This window comes from Squalius cephalus (assembly GCF_949319135.1).
Source record: "Squalius cephalus genome assembly, chromosome: 6".
NCBI lineage: Eukaryota > Metazoa > Chordata > Actinopteri > Cypriniformes > Leuciscidae > Squalius > Squalius cephalus.
Window position 1 is genome coordinate 4,600,369 of NC_137127.1, and position 20,439 is coordinate 4,620,807.

The following is a 20,439-nucleotide window of genomic DNA, read 5'->3' on the forward strand; positions in this document are numbered from 1 at the left end:
AATGTTAGTTTCAACATTTACTGTTTTATGTTAACATTTGTTAGTGCACTTTGACCTAACATAAATAAACAATGAACAATTGCATTTTATTAACAAACACTGAAAAAGATTAATAAATGCTATAAGAAATATTAGTTTATGTTAGCTAATCCATTAATGTTAATTTTTTTATCATTCTAATGTATTCTTTGAGGTTTACTTTGAGGTTTTTTGCACAAAAAAATATATGTGAAAAACTATTATTCTGACCCTCAGTCTGAAATGATCCGTTTCTTTTAATGCTAGTCAGTAAACGGCCACTGTTATGATAGGTTATCGTCAGTATATAGGAAACAGTATCAACGCACATCAGTATTGCACATTAATAAGTGTTTTGAGAACATTATCCATATAAATTAGCCTATCTTTTTTCTTTTGCGTTTTATTTGTAGCTGATTTGTGCTGTGTCTGGTCTGTTCCGTGTACGTGGTGTTAATGGTTGATGGTATTTTATATAATGTACAGCACCTTGGTCAACAATTGTTGTTTTTAATAGTGCTATATAAAATAAAGTTGAGTTGAGTTAGAGACAAAGCAAAAGAAACGTTCATTCACTCTTTCATTTGTCCTGTTATCGATGTCAGAACTGTCAGAAACTGAACTCGTATCTGTATACTGAATGAGTGTAGACAGCATCAGTGATTATAATGGGTTCTTTTAGCTTTTGACGTGACGCCCACATCCAGTGTAGGCGAATGACACCTGTTAAGCGACTGAACGCCAGTGGCCTATAATGTGATGTATAACTATTGATCAAAGGAAGTCATGCAAATGTATTTGCGTTCACAGATCCCGCAATATCAAAACGAGGCATTTTTGGAACTTGACTAAACAAATGCCTTGTTTATGAGGACATTTTAAGCTATAAAACTTGCAAGATGTTTTAATGGTACAAAGATCTCTCGTCAAAAGATCAAGGCAAATTTGATTTCTCATGTCATGACCCCTTTAACAAAGACCTTATTATAAAGTGTTAACATGATAAGCAAGTGAATCTGAAGAATAATGGTAGTGCATAAAATACCCGAGAAATCAGCTGAAATGTGTGACTTTCAAATATTTGAATATCTTTCACATAATTGAATCCACAAACTTTGCCAAATCCATTAATTATTTTTTCCCTCAGCAGAACTCATCACACTGTAACATAATTTCACTTGGCGCCACTATTGCTTTCATTCTTTGTTTTATTAGACTCCCACATCCACACTTGTCACCTCTGTGCTCGCTTACTGAGTTTCATATTATTACTCAAACTACAGAGCAATGTTACAAAAAAAACATAACACTTAACAGCTGTATGTCAGATTGTGTTTCCATCTATTTTCCACCTGCTTTCTTGTTTTCACCTTCTCCATCTCACTCAGTGAGATTTCAACACCCATTCTACCCTGGATGGTACCTGCTAACATCACACGCGGACGTGCCCTGGGCTACACTCGTTTACACGCCATTGTTTAGCTGCTCACGCTGAGATGCTGGTGTTAAAGCGCATGCCAGAGGGACATGCTTGGGTGACTTTTTTTGGGGAAGGGGAATTTTTTCAGTATCTTTTGCGCTCACAGGCAATAGAGGAAAGAGAGAACAGATGTTAGCGGCCGCTGCTTTAAATAAAAACACATCTCTGTTGTCTTTCAGGATAAAGTCCGTGGAGAAGGAGGATCTGCAAGCGTTGTGGAGCGAACAGAACGCCACCATAGAGAGGTACAACCATAAGAAGGAAAAATCACACAGTTTTGCCTCGATTTGCCAATATATCAAAGTCTGAAACCAAAAGCCGAGATTTCAATATGAACTAAATGTATGTTTATATATATATATATATATATATATATATATATATATATATATATAAGCAGCAGCAATAATAACCAACAGCAGCAGCGTAGCAGAACTACTCCACCAAGACCAAATACATTAACATTGTCATGTCCATTACCATGCTAACTATATGATAGATAGCAGTGATGCGCGGGTTGATCCGAAATGAGCGGGTGCCCGCGGTCACCCGCGGTTACCCGCGGTTACGAGTCATCCAAAAATATTTTTAATGATATTCGGGTCGCGGTCGGTCGGGTCGTTTGAAATAAAGATGCCAATTAAACCTTTGTAATTGATATAGTTCTAGACACAATTTTCTATGAATACGTTTTAAATTTAATTTACACTTTATTGGCTGAATAACTGCCGCGAAGATGACGCACGAGCTCAGTCTGCAGGTAGAGATGGAGGCGGCAAGAGAAAAGGTGAAGACTGGGGAGTGGAAGCTCCGCAAATACACAAATAGAAAGAGCAAAGTGTGGGAGACATTTGCCGAAATAATGAAAGATGATGACCAAAGTGCTGGCTTTGTCATGTGTAGGCTACTTCTTGCGATGCTATTTACACATTTGATAACCACAAAACTGGCACGACCAACCAGGCACGACGCCAGGATTCCAGTTTTGGATAAGCCAGACCAATTGTGGGTGGGCCTTAAATTAAAAACGTTAAATAAAAATAAAATAAAAAAACGTTATCCAATCAGTGCTTAACCTAATAAAAAAATATTGACTAATATAGCCTACTGTTATATTATCTGTGCGTATACATAATATAGATTTTAATAGCTTGATGCTCTTTAAATATTGTGTTGCATTGTAAAAGTAAGTCCGCGATCGCTCTCCATGGTTCTGACCAAAGAAGAGAGCTTTGGAATCTCCATTATGCATATACCTGGGCTGCATTTTCCGATAACATTGTCTCTTAGCGCGCTGCGATAACTTAACTAAAGGTATACTACCACTAAAGGTATATCATTGCTAGGCGTCTTCAGGGCTATCATCCACTCGCGAGGCAGAGGCGCTGAGAGGCAGAGGCGCTGACGCCCTCCTAGCAACGGCGCTGTTTTTGGTAAAACATGATTTTGACGACTTCATTAAGTTTTGTTTTATAGAAAACTCTTTTTAAAAGATTTTCGTTTTGTATAAATTGTATCTTAATTTTGATCAATGTTTTATCAATCAATTGCCCGTATTTATTAAATAAGAAGCAAATATATAGCAGACAAAATAAGGCGCCGGTACGCGATCACTGCATGTGAACTGGAGGGCGCCGAAACTCAACTTGTGCCTCACAGATTTGATAAATATAGGCTATATATTACAGAAAGCTTGAAATGTCTACTTTTAAACGAAAATATTCAAACCAAAATAAATAGGCTATACTCTCTGATTATGTAGGCTAATCCATATGAAATGTACATTTCTCTCTGGCGTTCATGGCGAGTCCGCAATCTCCGCATTGTCAACTTCATCTTTGCAGCGACACAGAAAACACCAGTTTATTACTAAACAATTAAATGTCTCCTTGCTAATTTAGACACATTCATAATCATTACTTCAACCGGTTCTTTGTGGCAAGCTTTAAGCGTGCGGTCATTACGCTTATTCCTGTAGGCTAGCCTTTAAGTAATTAATTTAATATAAAGGGGCGATTTGTCCACGAATGGCTTAAATGAACAACTAGTCGACAAGAAAAAAAAAATAGTCGGAGGCAGCCCTTATTCCACATATTTTCGAACCAGCAGGCCATCTGGGTTGGGCGAGCGACCATGAGCGGAGCGGAATATTCAGAAATGCGCTCTCCGCTCACGAGCTCTGATCGGAACAAACCCGAACCACTGTCTGCTGAACTTGCGCAGAAACATCAAAATAGACATAGCCAGCTTTTTAAAATTGTTTTTAAAACTAAACATTTAGACTATTTTAGTACAAATTATGAGCTTATATTGACGATTTTTTATAATTCTTGACAAAATTAGAATATTAAGTTATATTAAGACGCTACGATGAGCATTATAGCTACTTTAAAAAAAAATGCGGGTCAGGAAGCGGGTCGGGTACAATATTTTCTTTTTCGTTTTTTGCGGTCCGAGTTGCGGGCGGGTTAGTTGAAAACGTCGGTCGGGTGCGGTTTGTTTATACATTGACCCGCGCATCACTGATAGATAGATAAATTAATTGTAACTTTAAAATGAATAATTAATTTATAAATTACCCGTAACCGATCTATACAGGTGGAGCTGGGGAAGGTGGAGGTTTTTCATTGAAAACTTCTACTGTAAACACTGACCAACTATTCAAATGTTGAGCAGCAAAGCTCATTGGCTCAGATGAGAAAGGAACCAATCAGCTTGTGGCGTGTAGTTAACAATGTAATTGTCAGCCGGTTGCTCCATCTACAGTTTCATGATATTTAAACTATGATAATTGTTATCCACATTTTATATGTTGACAACTGATTCAATTTCTATTTTTGTTAAGGATTTTTTATATCAAACATCATCAAAATTTAAACTTGTCAAAACAATGACAGGGCAACCTCGACAAATAATTGTTTTCTCTTGGAAGAGAAAAACAGTAGTTTCTCAGATACACACAAATACTGAACTCAATCACCAGTAAGTTATAAATAGAAGTATGTCAGGCATCTTTGGTCACATTTTGTCTGTTTTGATTGATGTCATGGTCCACTAAACTGTGCACAACCATGAACTATTGTGTATTTGTTTGACTAGGGTGTGATTATGTGTTTGTCCATGTAAAAGTGTGGTGAGTGTGTGTTTATGTGTGGCAGAGACAGAGTTTGTTAGTGTCTGTCAGTCATCTGCAAGCGTCTCAGTGGATTGATGCACATTCCTGCCTGTGGTTTGAAGTGCTGTGTGCTGTTTGTCACGATTGCTCACCAGTCTGTGATGGAGAGAGGACGACACGCAGATAAAGAAAAGCTGAAAAGACCTGAAAGCTTTTCACAGAGTGACCTTTGACATAAAGACACACTGGCAAATACCACAAAACCCATTACAGGTATCAATTGTAATACAACACGTCATCATTTGGACTGTTTCTACAGCATGGATAGAAGACAAGTTAAATCTCATTTGATACTTTTTTTTGGTGCCTAGTACTCCAAAAGGAGGATAAAGGACAGAAGATGAGAGAAAGCAGACCTGATGAAAGAGAGACCTAATGCCTTTGAGCTTAGAAAGCGGCACGTATGTGCGTGATGATCTGTGTTTCGAGGTCTTACACCCTCCTCCTCCTCTCCATGTATCACTGCTCTGTTTCAGACCGAGTGATATTATATAGATATTAAATTCTGTAATGTGTCAGCAGGCTTAAGCTGCGTGTGAAGCTCTGTGATGGAAGATAGAAGCACTTCCCACTCACAGGGCTTCAGGTTTCAAAGTTCCCCGCACCTCGCACACACACACACACGCATACACACACTTCACATCTCGTTTTTCAAAGCTCCTTTAATTTTCACCATCCCATTGGAGCCACGATATCTGCAAAGTAGACTCATGTGTCACAGGCGCTAATGATTTATTCTGATGACAGATATCAGACTGAATCTATTTTAAATCCGACCTCTGTCATCTTTAACCACTGTTCTCACTCTTCCATACTCAAAAAGTATGGAAGCTTGAGTCCGTAACGCCCACAGAGAAGCCCATGTGCTCCCCACATTGCTTTCATTTCGCATTTAGCTTTATAGCGAACATATGTTAAGCTTCAGCATTTTCTTAATTGTTTAGGCATTCCAAAGAAGCCAGTGTGCACTTTGGGAAAATGTTTTATCCACGTGATTCAGGCATACAAAAAAATCCACAGATGTGAGCGTTCCTGTGGGATGGCGCTTATCTTTTAAGGACACCAGCTCAGATCTAAGGCCATACCACTTCCCACCCCGTTTTTTGGCTGCCTGGTTCCTCTTAGAAGAGCCAGAAGAGATCTTCCGTCTTATGGAGGAAACTGTCTGATCTTTAAGTGATAACTGTTGCTCATGGGAAGTGTGTCATTATCACACCTTTTCCCAAAGTGTCTTCCTCAATCAGCGGGAGAGGAGGCTGGAGGCCAACAGATAAGATCGGCTGTGTTTGGGAATTTCCTAGTTTTGTCCTGCAGGGAAAAGATAAACAAAGAGAGATAAAGGGAGAGAAATAGAAATGTGACGGTTTCTCCAGGACGTCCTTCGTCAGTGTGTGATAATTGTGAAGGAGACCCTTCCACCTCATTTTCATGTCATCATACGTATGCCTATTCACTATGTACCGCAGGATTGTACCATTGGAGTTTCAGGGCCGCCGTAATCCTAGGACCGCATTTCTAGGACACTATTTGTTTTGTGACAGCGCCACCTACCAAATTGGATGTCTGAAAAAAGTGCAACCAAAGCAGTATTTCTACCAAATACTAACAACTTATAGGGCCAGATTTACTAAATGTACAAATTAGAGTGAGAGTGCAATTCCAGGGTAGAAAAAAGGAAAAAGGGCAGAGCGGAAAGTTCTGCGTGTGATCCACTGATCATTTCCATAATGACCGACACAATCTAGAGCAGCGCAAATTAGCGTCTGGTTTAAGACTTGCTTTTATTGGGCGTTAAATGATGGTGCAAATACCAGTGCATTGATGAGCGCAAACCTTAGGAAATCACCTGGCATGATTCAGTTAAATACTTTCCTCCTATACATTTTACAGACCCTAATGATTTTGTAAGATCTCTTTAAGAGTTTGTTTGTGGATGAACACAAAACCTATAGTTAGACGTCTACCTAGATAGCATTTATACGCATCATATGCGTGCTCGTTAGGCAGAGGTAGGTATTAACCAAGTGACTTTTTCTGCAATTACATGGCTTCACCAGTAGGTGACTTGTCTTTGAGTTAGTCATTGAATAATTTTTTCAACCAATTCATTCAAACACTGATTCATTCACAAGCCAAAGAAGTGACTGTTGTAATGAACCAGACATTAAATCATTCATTTAATCTGATTAATTCAAACAAGACTGGAGTAATGATGCTGAATATTCAGCTTTGCATTACAGAAATAAATTACATTTTAAAAAGTATAACTATTTCACAATATTACAGTTTTTACTGTATTTTTGATTAAATAAATGCAGCCTTGGTGAGCAGAAGAGACTTTCAAAAACATTAAAAAATCTTTACTTTTTGAACAGTAGTGTATTTCATTCAGTACTAAAACATATAGATACAAATAATTCCATCTACTAATTATTTGACGCATTATTAGTGTGTGCTAAGTATTGTTTGTGCTCAGGTATCGTGTTTGCATAGCGACCAATGCGAGCTCTATTGGAATCAGCTGTGAATATTAGCACATGGTGACTTAGTTAACTTAGACGCCTGCTAGCATAACCAGTTTACTAGCATCCAAAACTCAACATATCCTGGTCATTTCAGCACGGTAGGATGTATGTAGGCAGTATGCAGTGAACCAAGACTCGTGGTTTCAGAACAAAGCTATTTATTTTGTGTGTTCAGATATCTAGCTTTTACGTGGTTGTAAACGTTTGCATGTGTCGTGATTTCAATGTGTTCACGCTTTCCCCCGAAGGCTGTCCCGAGACCTGAGGGAGGAGGAGGAGAGCCGGTTGTCATGTCAACGACGATGCGAGTCCATGAAGGAGCAGCTGTTGGCGTGGCAACAGAAAGAGGAGGAGGTAACCCGGAGACTGGAGCGGGCGGAGGACGAGATGAAGGACCTGAGAGTTGCCCAGTCCACTTTACAGCAGGAGAGGTCTGTTAGACAAACACACTCGCTAGTCAGTCACACTCCACAGCAGGAGAGAAGAAATAAAGTGTTGTTTGCGACACAAATACGTTTTTATTCAGCCACACTGTACAGCTTTTTTTCTCTATCCGTGTTGCATCCCTCCATCCCACCTGCTCCTCTCAATAGACTGTCGACACGTCGGGACCTGTAGGATATGACTCAGTGTTTGCGAACCTGTTTCCTCTCTATCTGTCTTCATTTACAATGGTAAAACAAACCAACGAAAGCTGTTATGCAGAAGCTGTGCTCCAACTAAAGCTGTGTGGTACTGGAATATTACCAGGATTAAGGGGTGTTATTAGGCATGATGTGAAGCAGAATTAGGGCTGGTTCACACAGAACGCGTTTTCCGGTTAAAAACGTGAGACGCAGGGCAATTGAATGGGAAAAAACGCAAGGTCTAAAGATGATTTATTTTTTATTTTTTTAAGTTGAACTTATTTTAACTTGAGCAGGCGTCTATCTAGTCTGTGTGAACGACCCAGAACGTTTTTATATTCCACTGCGCTGCTTTTCCATTGTTTTTCAATGTAAGCATGCCATAGACAGATTGGCTTCTGTGCTTGTCAAAAAAAGTTAAACATATTTCTTTACACCATCCTGTATCTCACATTTTGAAATACACAAAATTCCACTGCACTGATTATCCATTGTTTCCACTGCTTTTTTTAATATGTGCTTGACTGACATGGTTGACTATTGCGACGATCGCGCATGACACACCGTTCTTAAAATGTGACACCAAGGTAAAAGAAGTAAAATTACAGAAGATGCTTTATTGTCAACAACAGCGTTAGTGTAGTGGTAAGAAAGATCTGATGCTAATTAACCCGAGTTCAAATCCTCCTTTTGCCAAACTCACTCTCCTCCGTTTTCCCAACATTTATCAGATCAGAAAGGCATTTATTTTCAATAAAAATGAAGAAAATCCTTGACAAGTGTAAACAAAGTGTCTAACGTGTAATTAATAATAAAGTGTTTATCGTTTAGGGTTAGAGGTTTGTGTAGGGAAGGCTTTAATATCCCAATATGGCAACATCCATTTAATAATTTTAATAAAAATAATCATTTACACTCTGTTATTATTGCATACCGTTTAATGTACAACAACTCTGAGATGCAAATAATATCTGCCTCTATTTTATAAGTATAAACAGCATCCAACTACCATTTACACTTATTGAAAAGAAAATAGGTCTACTGCTATTTTTACAGTGTCAATAGAATCTATCGCTATTTAAACTTAGTGTAAATAGCAGCTGCCAAAAGTATTTCAACTTTCTAAAAAATGCATCTTTCCCATTCCACTTTTATACTTTTGTCTCGTGCTTTTAAATTAAAAAAACGCATTCTGTGCTAATGGCCCCTCAGAGATGTATAGATCCCCAAACCCCTCTTCTCCTCCTCTTCTATTTGATCTTCTATTGTTCTTCCCACCTGTTCATCAGGGTAATTGCAAGTCAATTCACATCTGTCTTCTCCTTTATTAGGGCTTGATTGTATCAATGGCCACCTGTGTCTTGAGTTTCTGTTTTTCTCTCTGTTAGTGGGCTTTTGTTGCGTCCCAGCTGTTTGTGTGTTTGGATGTCTGATGTTGTTTGCATACACTCCTCTGTCCCTGAGGTCTACCTGTCTGTTAGCAACCAACATCACAGCCTTGTCTTCACTGTCTTTTGCTTAGTGTTGTGTTATGTTCGTCCTCAACGGTTTACACCTCAGCTGTTGCGTCGGCTAATGGTCTTGTTGCCATGCCACTCACTTCTCACATGTTGATGTCCAGGCTTGTCAGATCATGGTGTTGGGTGGATGCTATGGAATTGCTAGGGAATTTTGTGCGGTTGCTAAGGCATTGGCAATTATTCGGATCAGATCTGTGCAAGAAAATGGCTCGTTGGTCATTGTCGAGAACAACTAGAACCTGTCACAGCAAGCATCACTATGTTTTATGAATGTTTTCAGATGCAGTATGCAGTGTATTCTACTAGTAGTTGTCTACTCGTGCCTGACGTTCTTGTATGCTACAGCAAAGACTCCTTCTCAAAGATGTGTGTCACTTGGTCAAGTGCTATTCAACACCGTTCATTTTAAGCCCAGGGCAAACACTTGCTTTTCTAAAGATGTATTGATCTAATCATTGAGCAGTAAGACATGGGCTTTGTTCGACAGGCTCATACTTGTGCTTCAGGTGAGGTGGGGTCAGAGGTCACAGGTGTTTGAGTAATGAGATGGAAATGAGTGCTTAAGCTGTCATCCTCTGAGAAACAGTGGTGCCAAAATAACAAAATAATTAAAATAGCTTGAATGTAACTCTACACCCTTGCCTCATTTAGTATTCGTGGTTCTATGAATATGCAAATGAGCCCTGCCTCCTCTCACTCACAGCAGCTCAGAGATCCACTCGTTGACGATCACACGTAGACCTGATTGGTTACAAGGTAGTTTGTGACGTCAGAAGCACCAGCGATTTTAGATTTTGATCTTTGGTTCACTGCAGTTTTAAGGAGAATAAACTCAGCAATGGTGTTGACTTATGAATTTGTGTACGGTTTGTCTTAAAGCATATTAAAAACACCACATAGACATATAAACAACGTTAAAAAAGCTTGATTTTCACCACAGGGGGACTTTAATGTTGTTAGCTGAGGCCATCTTCTTGTTGTATTGTGTTAGTTTAGCAGAATCATCTCCTGAAGTCTATTGCTGCAGATATAGATTCATACTGTACATGCGTCTAACTACGGTTGCAGACGCTTCATCAACTTTGACGGACAGCTTTGACCATTCCAATATGGCGGACGGCTTATGCATAGCGGTCCATAGAAACAGCTGCTAATGAGGAATCTATGTGGATATAAATAAATATATATATATATACAGTATATATATATATATATATATATATACTGTATATATATATATAATGTATATTTATGTTCAACAACCCAAAAAATGGTGATTCAACTTGTTCAAACGGTGAAAAAAAGAGAGCCAACCAACTGAGAAAGGGTTACTGATCTGACAAAACCCGATGAAGTGCCATCTGTCGGTGCAGTGTGAATTGGCTTTTAGATTCAGTGCGGGGAAAATCCAGCTTGCCCTCAGAAGCAGTAATAATCATAAATACTAGCAGTAAAAAGTGAGTCTAGACTTACAGTAGACATGCACAATCATTATAGCTTTTCTTTTGATTCCAGTTAAACTGAGTTTTGTATTATGTCTGATTTTGATTCTAAGCGGGGGTGTTTTGTCCGGGGAATAGAGAGGCAGTGCAGCCTCAAGACAGTTTTCTCATAGAAATCCTAAAGAGTGGTGTGAATGTGAAGGGGATAATGACAAAAAAACACACTTCAAACGAAAGTGGATTAAGAAAAACATGAAGAGCGAACTGTGCCTTCCTTCAGACGTCCACCAAACACACACACACACACCACTGTTTCTGAGGCATTGTGGGAAGGAAGAATAAACACTTTGTTAAAGTGCAAAGAAGTTAACAGAATGTCCCGACCGTGTGCTTGAACTGTGCGTGCTGTCTCAGTTCAGAAGAACAAGTGCTGAGGAAGCACACTAAAAGACATGCGCCTTGTATTCTCACACATATTCACAGTCTTACAATAGCAGGGTTCTGCTGTAACCACGCTTTGCCAATTATCACAGTCCCCGCTCGTGCCTTTCAGAACAGATTCTGACCCCTGTTCTGCTCTATAGAGGACATTTTGTCCCTCAGCTCTCTATTCGCGCCCACCAAACAACCACTGCTTCAGCCTTTTTATAAGCACTGAGTCATAAGAACAAACCCCTCTTTCATGCATCCGCATGGATCACAATGGCACTGTTGATGTTTTTCATAGACTCTGAGAGTAACACTTCACTTCTGGTCTCCCACACGCACAGCTCAGGGTCATACAACCACAATCACCAAACCCCGGACAACAACAAAACACACTTCAGAGAGTGAGAGAGGCAGGAAGATGACGCCATCACTTTTAGGCCTTTTAATTTGTTCAAAAGTTTGGCGTCAGTAAGGTATTTTTAAAGAAATTAATAGTTTTATTTAGCAAGGATGCTGTTATTTTGAACACCCTATTCATCACAGCTGCTGTGTATAACATTTTGTGACGTCAGAAACACCAGTGATTTCAAACCGTGTTTTTGAGGCTGTCTTTGGTTCACTGCAGTTTTAAAGGGATATTTCACCGCTGGAAAGATGAATGTGTATTTAAATTGGGTCATTTATGTGGTAGAAATGTGAAATTATTTTAGAAGTTGGTGCCTTCTAGACTGAGAACAGTCTATGTCAGAAAATGTATTTTTGGCTCATGTGGATGAAAGACAACAACTCCCAAAATGCACTTGCTTCGCTGCCCTACGAGGACACTCCCAAGCCACGCCTACCGGTTACAGAGGGCCGTATCGGAAGAAATTATACAACTAGGCTACTAGTCGACTGGAAACTGAAAAGACGGCGTTTTATCGTGAGATCCCCCTATGGGCGGGTTGAACACATGCGGGACGAGCTCCTCCTACTGGCTGTAGTCTCTCACCTCTGGACAAAAAAGCCTCTGATGAAGCTAAATGATGATTTTTGTGTCATGTGACTTTTTTTCCAGACACACAATACAGAAATCTCTCGTCTCAGGGAGACATGAGGGAGGGAAGCACGGTCACTCGAAAATACTACCGGGTTTCATACTGATACAAAGCTTAATGCTAATCGATGAAGTATCCCTTTAAGGAGAAAATACTCAGCAATTAGTGTTGACTTATGAATTTACACATGGTTTGTCTTAAAGCATATTAAAAACACCAAATAGACATATAAACAACATTAAAAGCTTGATTTTCACCACAGAGGGACTTTCAAATAGAGATGGTGGTAAAAACAAAAAATGTATTTCATTGCTTTTGCATTCTCTCACAAAAGTTTTCTGTTTCCCTGAGAATCTTTGTGTTCCCTTGCAAAACTTTTGTGTTCTTTGCGAGCGAACGCAAAGTTTCTGGGGGAACGCAAAACTTTTGTTAGAGAACGCAAAAGCACTGACATAATTTTTCCTCCCATCTCATATTTTTTTCCTTCACCATGTCCCTTCAGCGGCTCCTGACAGATCATATTCACTATGGTGTTTATCAAACAACTAAAAACTAAAATGTGTTATCAAGACTGAATCTTTAACCTGTTTTTGTAATGTAAAATTGTAATTGTCACATTACGTGCCTCATACTTAATTTTTTTCCCTCATGCCTGTGAGCCGTTGCACATTTAGTAATGGTGACCATTAGCAAAGCTGTATGGAAAATCCTAGTTATGCTAATCTTCTCTCAGAACTTTTTTGTCATGTGCTTTTTTTTTCCTCTTTCCTTCCAACTTCTTCCATTTTCAGAGCATTTGCTTTCTATCTGCCACTCCGATATTTTTCCATTGATTTGATTACACAAGTGCAGTGAAGTGTGCACATTCCAGACTGGGCTTATTTAACACTTGTGTTCCTGAGAGCCACTTCTTCCAGACATCCCCCATTATAGGCCATCTCTCTGGAGAGCCATCACACAAGTGCTGTCAGAGAGCTGCGTGTCTGTCAGTCCCCGACCTATCTAACTTTAATAGTATACAGCCTCACGGCACGTAAACCCCTAGACCGGCGAGATGAAACATTCCCTCTCTCTGAGTGGGAAAAAAAGAGAAAGAATACGCCTGGAATCTTTTGTGTGAGCGCCTCTGTCTCGGGGGAATTATGGCAACATCCATTAACACATACTATAGGGTAATCAAAGTTATTTTCAGTGCGTTATACTCATATTTAAGGTCTAACATATTCTGAAAGTCACATTCAAGGCACGTTTTAACTGAGAGGATAGGAATGTAGGAATGCTGGTATGTGGAGATCTGTTTTTGAGGACTTTGATGTTTCTCCTGAGCTGTTTATGTTTGTTTTTGTGTGTGTGTCTCAGTCTTCACCAATCCAGGATGGAAGTAGTCTGTCTATAAAGTCTCAGTTTCCGTCTCGTGGGAGGAATGTTTGAGCCACAGAGGAATGTGCTGTAAAATTGGAATTTGTGCCAAACTGTCTGTCTTCCTAGTCACCAGCGTTCCTCAAATCCCCGCTGTCTGTCTCGGCTAATAGCAGAAGAGCTTTTCAGAGGCGCCCAGAAGCACGGTTTGATGAGTCAAACTATAATCACGGTTTAAAAATGACAACAAACAGGAAGAGAGAAGCATCTTGGGCCATGTCTGCTGTCTGTACATGACAACATATCCTGTTCTTTATCTTTATCCTTATTTACAGTTAAAGTAGTCCTTAAATTATTATATTAAGACTTTGCATCTTTAATATAAGTATATTTTATTCCTCTTATATTTTATTTATACGTTACTTTTTAAAAGTTTTGGGTGAGTAATATTGTTGTTTTTTTTGATCGAAAGAAGCCTTTTGCTCATAAAAGCTGCATTTATATGATTAAAAACACAGTAAAAACAGTAATATTGTGAAATATTATTACAATTTGGTAATTTATTCCTGTGATCAAAGCTGAATTTTCAGCATCATTACTCCAGTCTCACATGATCCTTCAGAAATCATTATAGTATGTTGATTTGCTGCTCAATAAACATTTATGATTATTATCTATGTTAAAAACAATTTACCTGCTTCATTTTTAGATAGAATGTTCAGAAGAACATGGGAATCTTTGTAAAAGAACAATGTAAAGTATTTTCTGTCAACTGAATGCATCCTTGCTAAATAAAAGTATTAATAAATCTGACTAACCTGAAACCTTTGAATGACAGTGTATGTTTTTGTACTTATAATTATATGTATTTTCTCTTATATTTCTATTGGAAAACTACGGAGCCCCTAAAGGGACATGGTGAAGAAAAAAGAAAAGAAAAAACGAGATTATTTGGCAATGCTTTTGCGTTCTCTTGCAAATGTTTTGCGTTCCCCCGAGAAACTTTTTCATTCACTCTCTAAAAACACAAAAGGTTTGATAGGGAATGCAAAGATTTTGCGAGCGCGTAGTTTCTCGGGGGAAACACAAAACAATTGGCAGTTCTACATTTATTTCCACCACCATGTCTATGTGCTTCATAAAAAAAAAAAAAAGAAGTCGAAAAAGACCAATACAATTTTTGGTAACACTTTATTTTACAGTGTCCTTGTTACATATGTACTTGCCATAGTAATAACAGTAAATTATATTACACACAACTAACCCTAAACCAAATCCTAATCCTACCCTAACCCTATAGTAAGTACATGTAGTTGCTCAATATTACTCAGTGCTTAAATATATAATTACACTGTAACAATGACACCTTAAAATAAAGTGTAACCCAATTTTTATTTATTTGAAAACATCTCTTATATGAAAGCTTATAGATAACAACTTTATGAGAAAAAATCAGGTGTTTTTCTCCAGCATATGTATGTCTAGCTGTCCTGCTTGCCTGTGTTCAGTGTGAATGGTGAATGTCTTCAGCTGGGATCAGCAGTTGTTGTGAAATACTCATTACTCCGTCTGACTTTGTTGGCCATGTTTTACAGCCAATTCTCCATTTCCTTTGTAACATTTTCTCTTCATCCCTGAGGCTGCGGACCAACATTAGTCATAGTTTTATATAAGAATGTTTTATGACATGTGACAATTAACAAAAATAACAATTATGCTTCCATAACAACTGTATCAAAATATTCTTGCTGGTAAATGCATCATAGTAAATGTGTCACCGTGACTCTTTGAAGTCTTGTGCAGTCGTTTAATTAAAACACCTTGTGTCGTAATGGCCTAATACAGTATGTCTCCTCTGTCTTGTAATATTAAACAGATCAATCATGTCGTAGTGGTTTTAGACGGCTCGAGTCCTGGCAGGTATGACAGCCTGAGTCAGAATTAGACCAGACATGTTGTTAATGATTTGCTCAATGATGTAAAACGCATTTATGATAGCCAATGTGTTCAGTTGATTTATATGGTTGGTGAATTCACTGAAGACTTTCTTTTCACAGGGAGGAGTTGATAAGAAGTCATGTGGGAGAATTGGAGAGACTGGAGGAGAGCTTGAGAATAAGGCTGAAAGCTGCAGAAGAGCACAGTTCAAAGGTGAGCGCACAAAATACAAATAAAACCTGTTAGGGGAGATGAGATGAATTATCTCTAATGATTTATGATGGGTAATTTGTTCATAATACATTATTTCAGTCATTTACAATATCAGAAGGACAGCATGGCCTTTTCACTATTCTGAAATTTCACATTTTATCAATTCACAACTTTCACATCATTGGACTTGTAGTTGGAGAATAACTTGTGTAAAGCCCTATTCAGACGGGACTAGCTTAACATGGAGAGGTGGGGTAAAGTAATAATTACCAGAGCTTCTCTGTGATTTTAGTCCCGTCTGAATGTGCATCTCAGTAATCATTACAGACAATGTCAGTAAAGATTACAGTGACTTTTACCTTCAGTAAAAAGGTCCGGAAAAATGACCTCAGGTTATACTAATCCCGTGCGAATTCATAGACCCGCTGTAAATATGCACGTAAATATTTCCTGTTTAAAAGTAGTTTCCCGCGTTTTTTCAAGTATGGAGACGCTTGAAAAGGCATTCAGTTGCGTTCTAGACGCTGGGACGAGTCTGTGGCAAAACTCAAGTGTTTTACACACACCATTCACATTAGAAAGAAGATCGAAAGCACTTGTTAGAGGCACGAAACATCTTTTAGCGTTAGAGAAGTGCCTATTACCAACACAATCCAATCTGAAGTTAATTAATACATCGTTCGACCGGACATAACTGTTTTATATATATAAATATAGGTTATATGTGTTTGCACACGTGATATCAGGAAGCAGCGTAATACAGACATGACGACAGGAGTGACGGCGATGCACAAATCGAGTTACTCTCCCACTTCTGCTAGATTTACTGAGATATCTTATCCGTGCAAACTGGCCATTAATATTACAGACGTCCCGTGATAAAATTACATTACTCCATCTACCCTTGTAAAGTTAATCCCGTCCGAATAGGGCTTTAGCCTCAGACGTCACACCCTCGTTGGCTGAACGTCTGATGCATAAGGCACACTAAATGAGAAAGACTTTCGAAGTCGTCATCTGATTAGTTAAAATCTTCATTTCCCGGAGAAGTGTGTGTCGCGTTCTGGGACAAACAGGCGCTGTGAAGCCAAACCCCCTCATGGAAGAAGAAAGCCGCCATGTTTACAGCTGTGACGATGAGCACCATTGTTGCAGGAAACTTACACAACATTCTTGAATGAATAATTTATTAGTTGCACGCCTGTCTGTTATCATAGGGACATTGACTTTACATGTTCACACTGGTTCACACGCCTAAACATGCGCTAAACAAAACAAACTTTACATGTCCTCAGACGTCATTAGCCAATGAAAGCTGTCCAGACCTTCTGCCGTCAGTCTGAAGATCTGGATACGCGACACTAAACTCTCAGAGACCCCTTGTGAGTTTACTAGTCTTTACTGGGGAATTATACAGTTACAGAGCGCCAGAGGAGGCCATGGTGATGGAATAAGTATGAGAAGAAATACATTATTCACTAACATTTGACAACCAGAACATGAAAATCTGTCTTCATTTTGATCAGTATATCTGTTGTTTCATCATTTCAAATCTAACAAACTTCTTTTGTGTGAAATGTTTTGCTTGACAAATGTGCTTTGTGCTGTGTTTATTTATATATTTAGAATAAATGCCACTTGTTTATTTATGTATGCCTTTGGGCCCAATGTATCAAACTTTTACTGGATATATTCCCTTTGAACACTGAAGACACAGATATAGTGTTTTTATTCCGTCCATAGCATCGCTATCCTAGAGAACTACAGGCACATTTTTTTCTTTTCCTTCTGTCTGAAGTTTAGTTTAGTTTTTTTTGTTTTGTTTTTTTATTATTTGAGTTTCATTGATTTTTTTTTGTGGGTTGAGGTCTGCCCTTAGCATGCTAGTATTAAGAGGAATGCCGTTTGATTTAGTGCAAATTACATTTAAGACCCGCCGGTTTCCTGCCGTTAACACAGACATGCTAGTCTAGTGTCTAGTGGAAGTGGTCTCTCACTGACACACACACGCACACGCACGCACACACACACACGCATGTCTGGTTTACTATCTTTGTGGGGACTCTCCATAGGCGTAATGAATTTTATACTGTACAAACTGTATATTATCTCCCCTTACACTAACCCTACCCCTAAACCTGCCCATCACACACACACACACACACACACACACACACACACACACACACACACACACACCTCTCCATAGGCGTAATGATTTTTATACTGTACAAACTGTATATTATCTCGCCTTACACTAACCCTACCATCACTCACACACACACACACACCTCTCCATAGACGTAATGATTTTTATACTGTACAAACTGTATATTAACTCGCCTTACACTAACCCTACCATCACTCACACACACACACACACACTCACACACACACACACACACACTCAGCTCTCCATAGGCGTAATGATTTTTATACTGTACAAACTGTATATTATCTCAACCTGCCCATCACACACACACACACACGCACGCACGCACACACAACACACACATTTTGTTTACTATCTTTGTGGGGACTCTCCATAGGCGTAATGGTTTTTATACTGTACAAATTGTATGTTATCTCACCTTACACTAACCCTACCCCTAAACCTGCCCATCACACACAGACATACACACACACAACACACACACACACAGCTCTCCATAGGCGTAATGGTTTTTATACTGTACAAACTGTATATTATCTCGCCTTACACTAACCCTACCCCTAAACCTGCCCATCACACACACACACACACACACACACACACACACACACAAACACACACACAGCTCTCCATAGGCGTAATGATTTTTATACTGTACAAACTGTATATTATCTCAACCTGCCCATCACACACACACACACACACACACGCACGCACGCACGCACACACAACACACACATTTTGTTTACTATCTTTGTGGGGACTCTCCATAGGCGTAATGGTTTTTATACTGTACAAACTGTATATTATCTCGCCTTACACTAACCCTACCCCTAAACCTGCCCATCACACACACACACACACACACACACACACACACACAAACACACACACAGCTCTCCATAGGCGTAATGATTTTTATACTGTACAAACTGTATATTATCTCAACCTGCCCATCACACACACACACACACACGCACGCACGCACGCACACACAACACACACATTTTGTTTACTATCTTTGTGGGGACTCTCCATAGGCGTAATGGTTTTTATACTGTACAAACTGTATATTATCTCGCCTTACACTAACCCCACCCCTAAACCGGCCCATCTCACACACACACACGCGCACACACACTGACACAGACCCTGTTGTTTTCTCTCACACGCACACTGTCTGCATTCTGGGCTCCATGAAAAGCCTGGTGACCTTGGTCATGCATGAATACTAAAAATACATGGCATGCCAGCATCACCCTCTTTGCTGTTTGTAATTGCTCTAACCTTTTTATTCAGCCGCTGACAGTTCAATATTTCAAAACCCACAGTTGGTGAAAAATCCTAGTGTTTGATATGAAGCGTATGGTCACTGAAAGACTACACAGACAGCTTTATTTGCCTTCTCCCATCACAGCAGGCCTAAACTAACCATAATGAAAGGAGATGAAATGGATCTCATAGCCATTTTGTCCTGTTTTACTCTTCAGTTTTTAAAGACAAATAAACATTGTGTTATTCACTCCACATGTAAATAAGGCAGAAGGTGATGCAAGTGTGCAGGTGTTCGGGATTTGCATGGGGCATCCTATTTGGTTATGCATTATGATGTCAGGTTTTAATTTTTATTGTTTGTCCTTTTTGTCTATTTGGAGTGTTGTTTTAGTATTATTTATATACTATTACAGCATTTATTCATATTTTAAATGAGCTTTCAGTAATTTTATCTGCTTCAGTATTTTTATTTAGCTTAGTCTAGCTTAGTATTTTAAGTTTTAGTTATTTCAGTTTAATAGTAATTTTAGTACTTCAGCTAAAGGCAACATTTATTATTTTCCTTGCTAAGTTTAAGTTTTTCATCTAATATTTATATTATATTTTATTTCAGACTAATTTTAATCAGTGAAATCTACTTTTAATAGTTATAGCTAACAGTAACAGTGCTCTTTTGTGTTGTGGCTGAAATATACTACATTTGGTGTAATTAATAAATTCATTAGACTGAAGTTTGTGACGTCTGTCAGAGAGTTTGAAGTCTGCCCAGATGAAGAATAGGAAAGATGAGTCTTTTATAGATGTTTCCTCTCAGTAAAGCACACTCTTCACAAACATGTCAAAGAGCGAATGTTAACAGGGAAAAGAAAACACTCTGAAACACGCAACAAATCAAAGTGGAAGTAAACACATTATAATAAAACAGCAGTCAGCAGCAGAGCGGCCATCTTTCTCTTTGCGCGAGCATTCACTGTAAGAACAACACGCATACAATAACGTACGCCATAGAAGAAGTCATCTTAAAGGCATATCAACACATTCATGTCATGAACACTACTTAACACTGGGTGGCCGTTACAAGTTCAATTTATGGGTCAAGTGCACCAATAATACTCTGATTCTTAGGAGATCTTCTAATCTTTATTTGACCTCATCCCTTATTTAACCTGCAGATGGAGGCTTTACTCCAGCAGAAACTGGCTGAGCAGGACGAACAGCTGAAACAGCAG

General features: G+C 38.9%; 1 protein-coding gene across 2 annotated transcripts in view; it reads left to right on the forward strand.

Moving 5' to 3' along the window:
* The window catches only part of lekr1 (Leucine-, glutamate- and lysine-rich protein 1), a 96,135-nt gene that overhangs the window by 59,648 nt on the left and 16,048 nt on the right, over positions 1–20,439 (forward strand). For both annotated transcript variants that reach the window (XM_079873901.1, XM_079873902.1), the window contains 4 exons: positions 1,678–1,743; positions 7,447–7,629; positions 15,669–15,762; positions 20,383–20,439. The exon at positions 20,383–20,439 is cut by the window's right edge and continues 108 nt beyond it. In XM_079873901.1, the coding sequence (XP_079730027.1) occupies positions 1,678–1,743; positions 7,447–7,629; positions 15,669–15,762; positions 20,383–20,439 (400 nt within the window). The remainder of the gene's footprint in view (positions 1–1,677; positions 1,744–7,446; positions 7,630–15,668; positions 15,763–20,382) is intronic.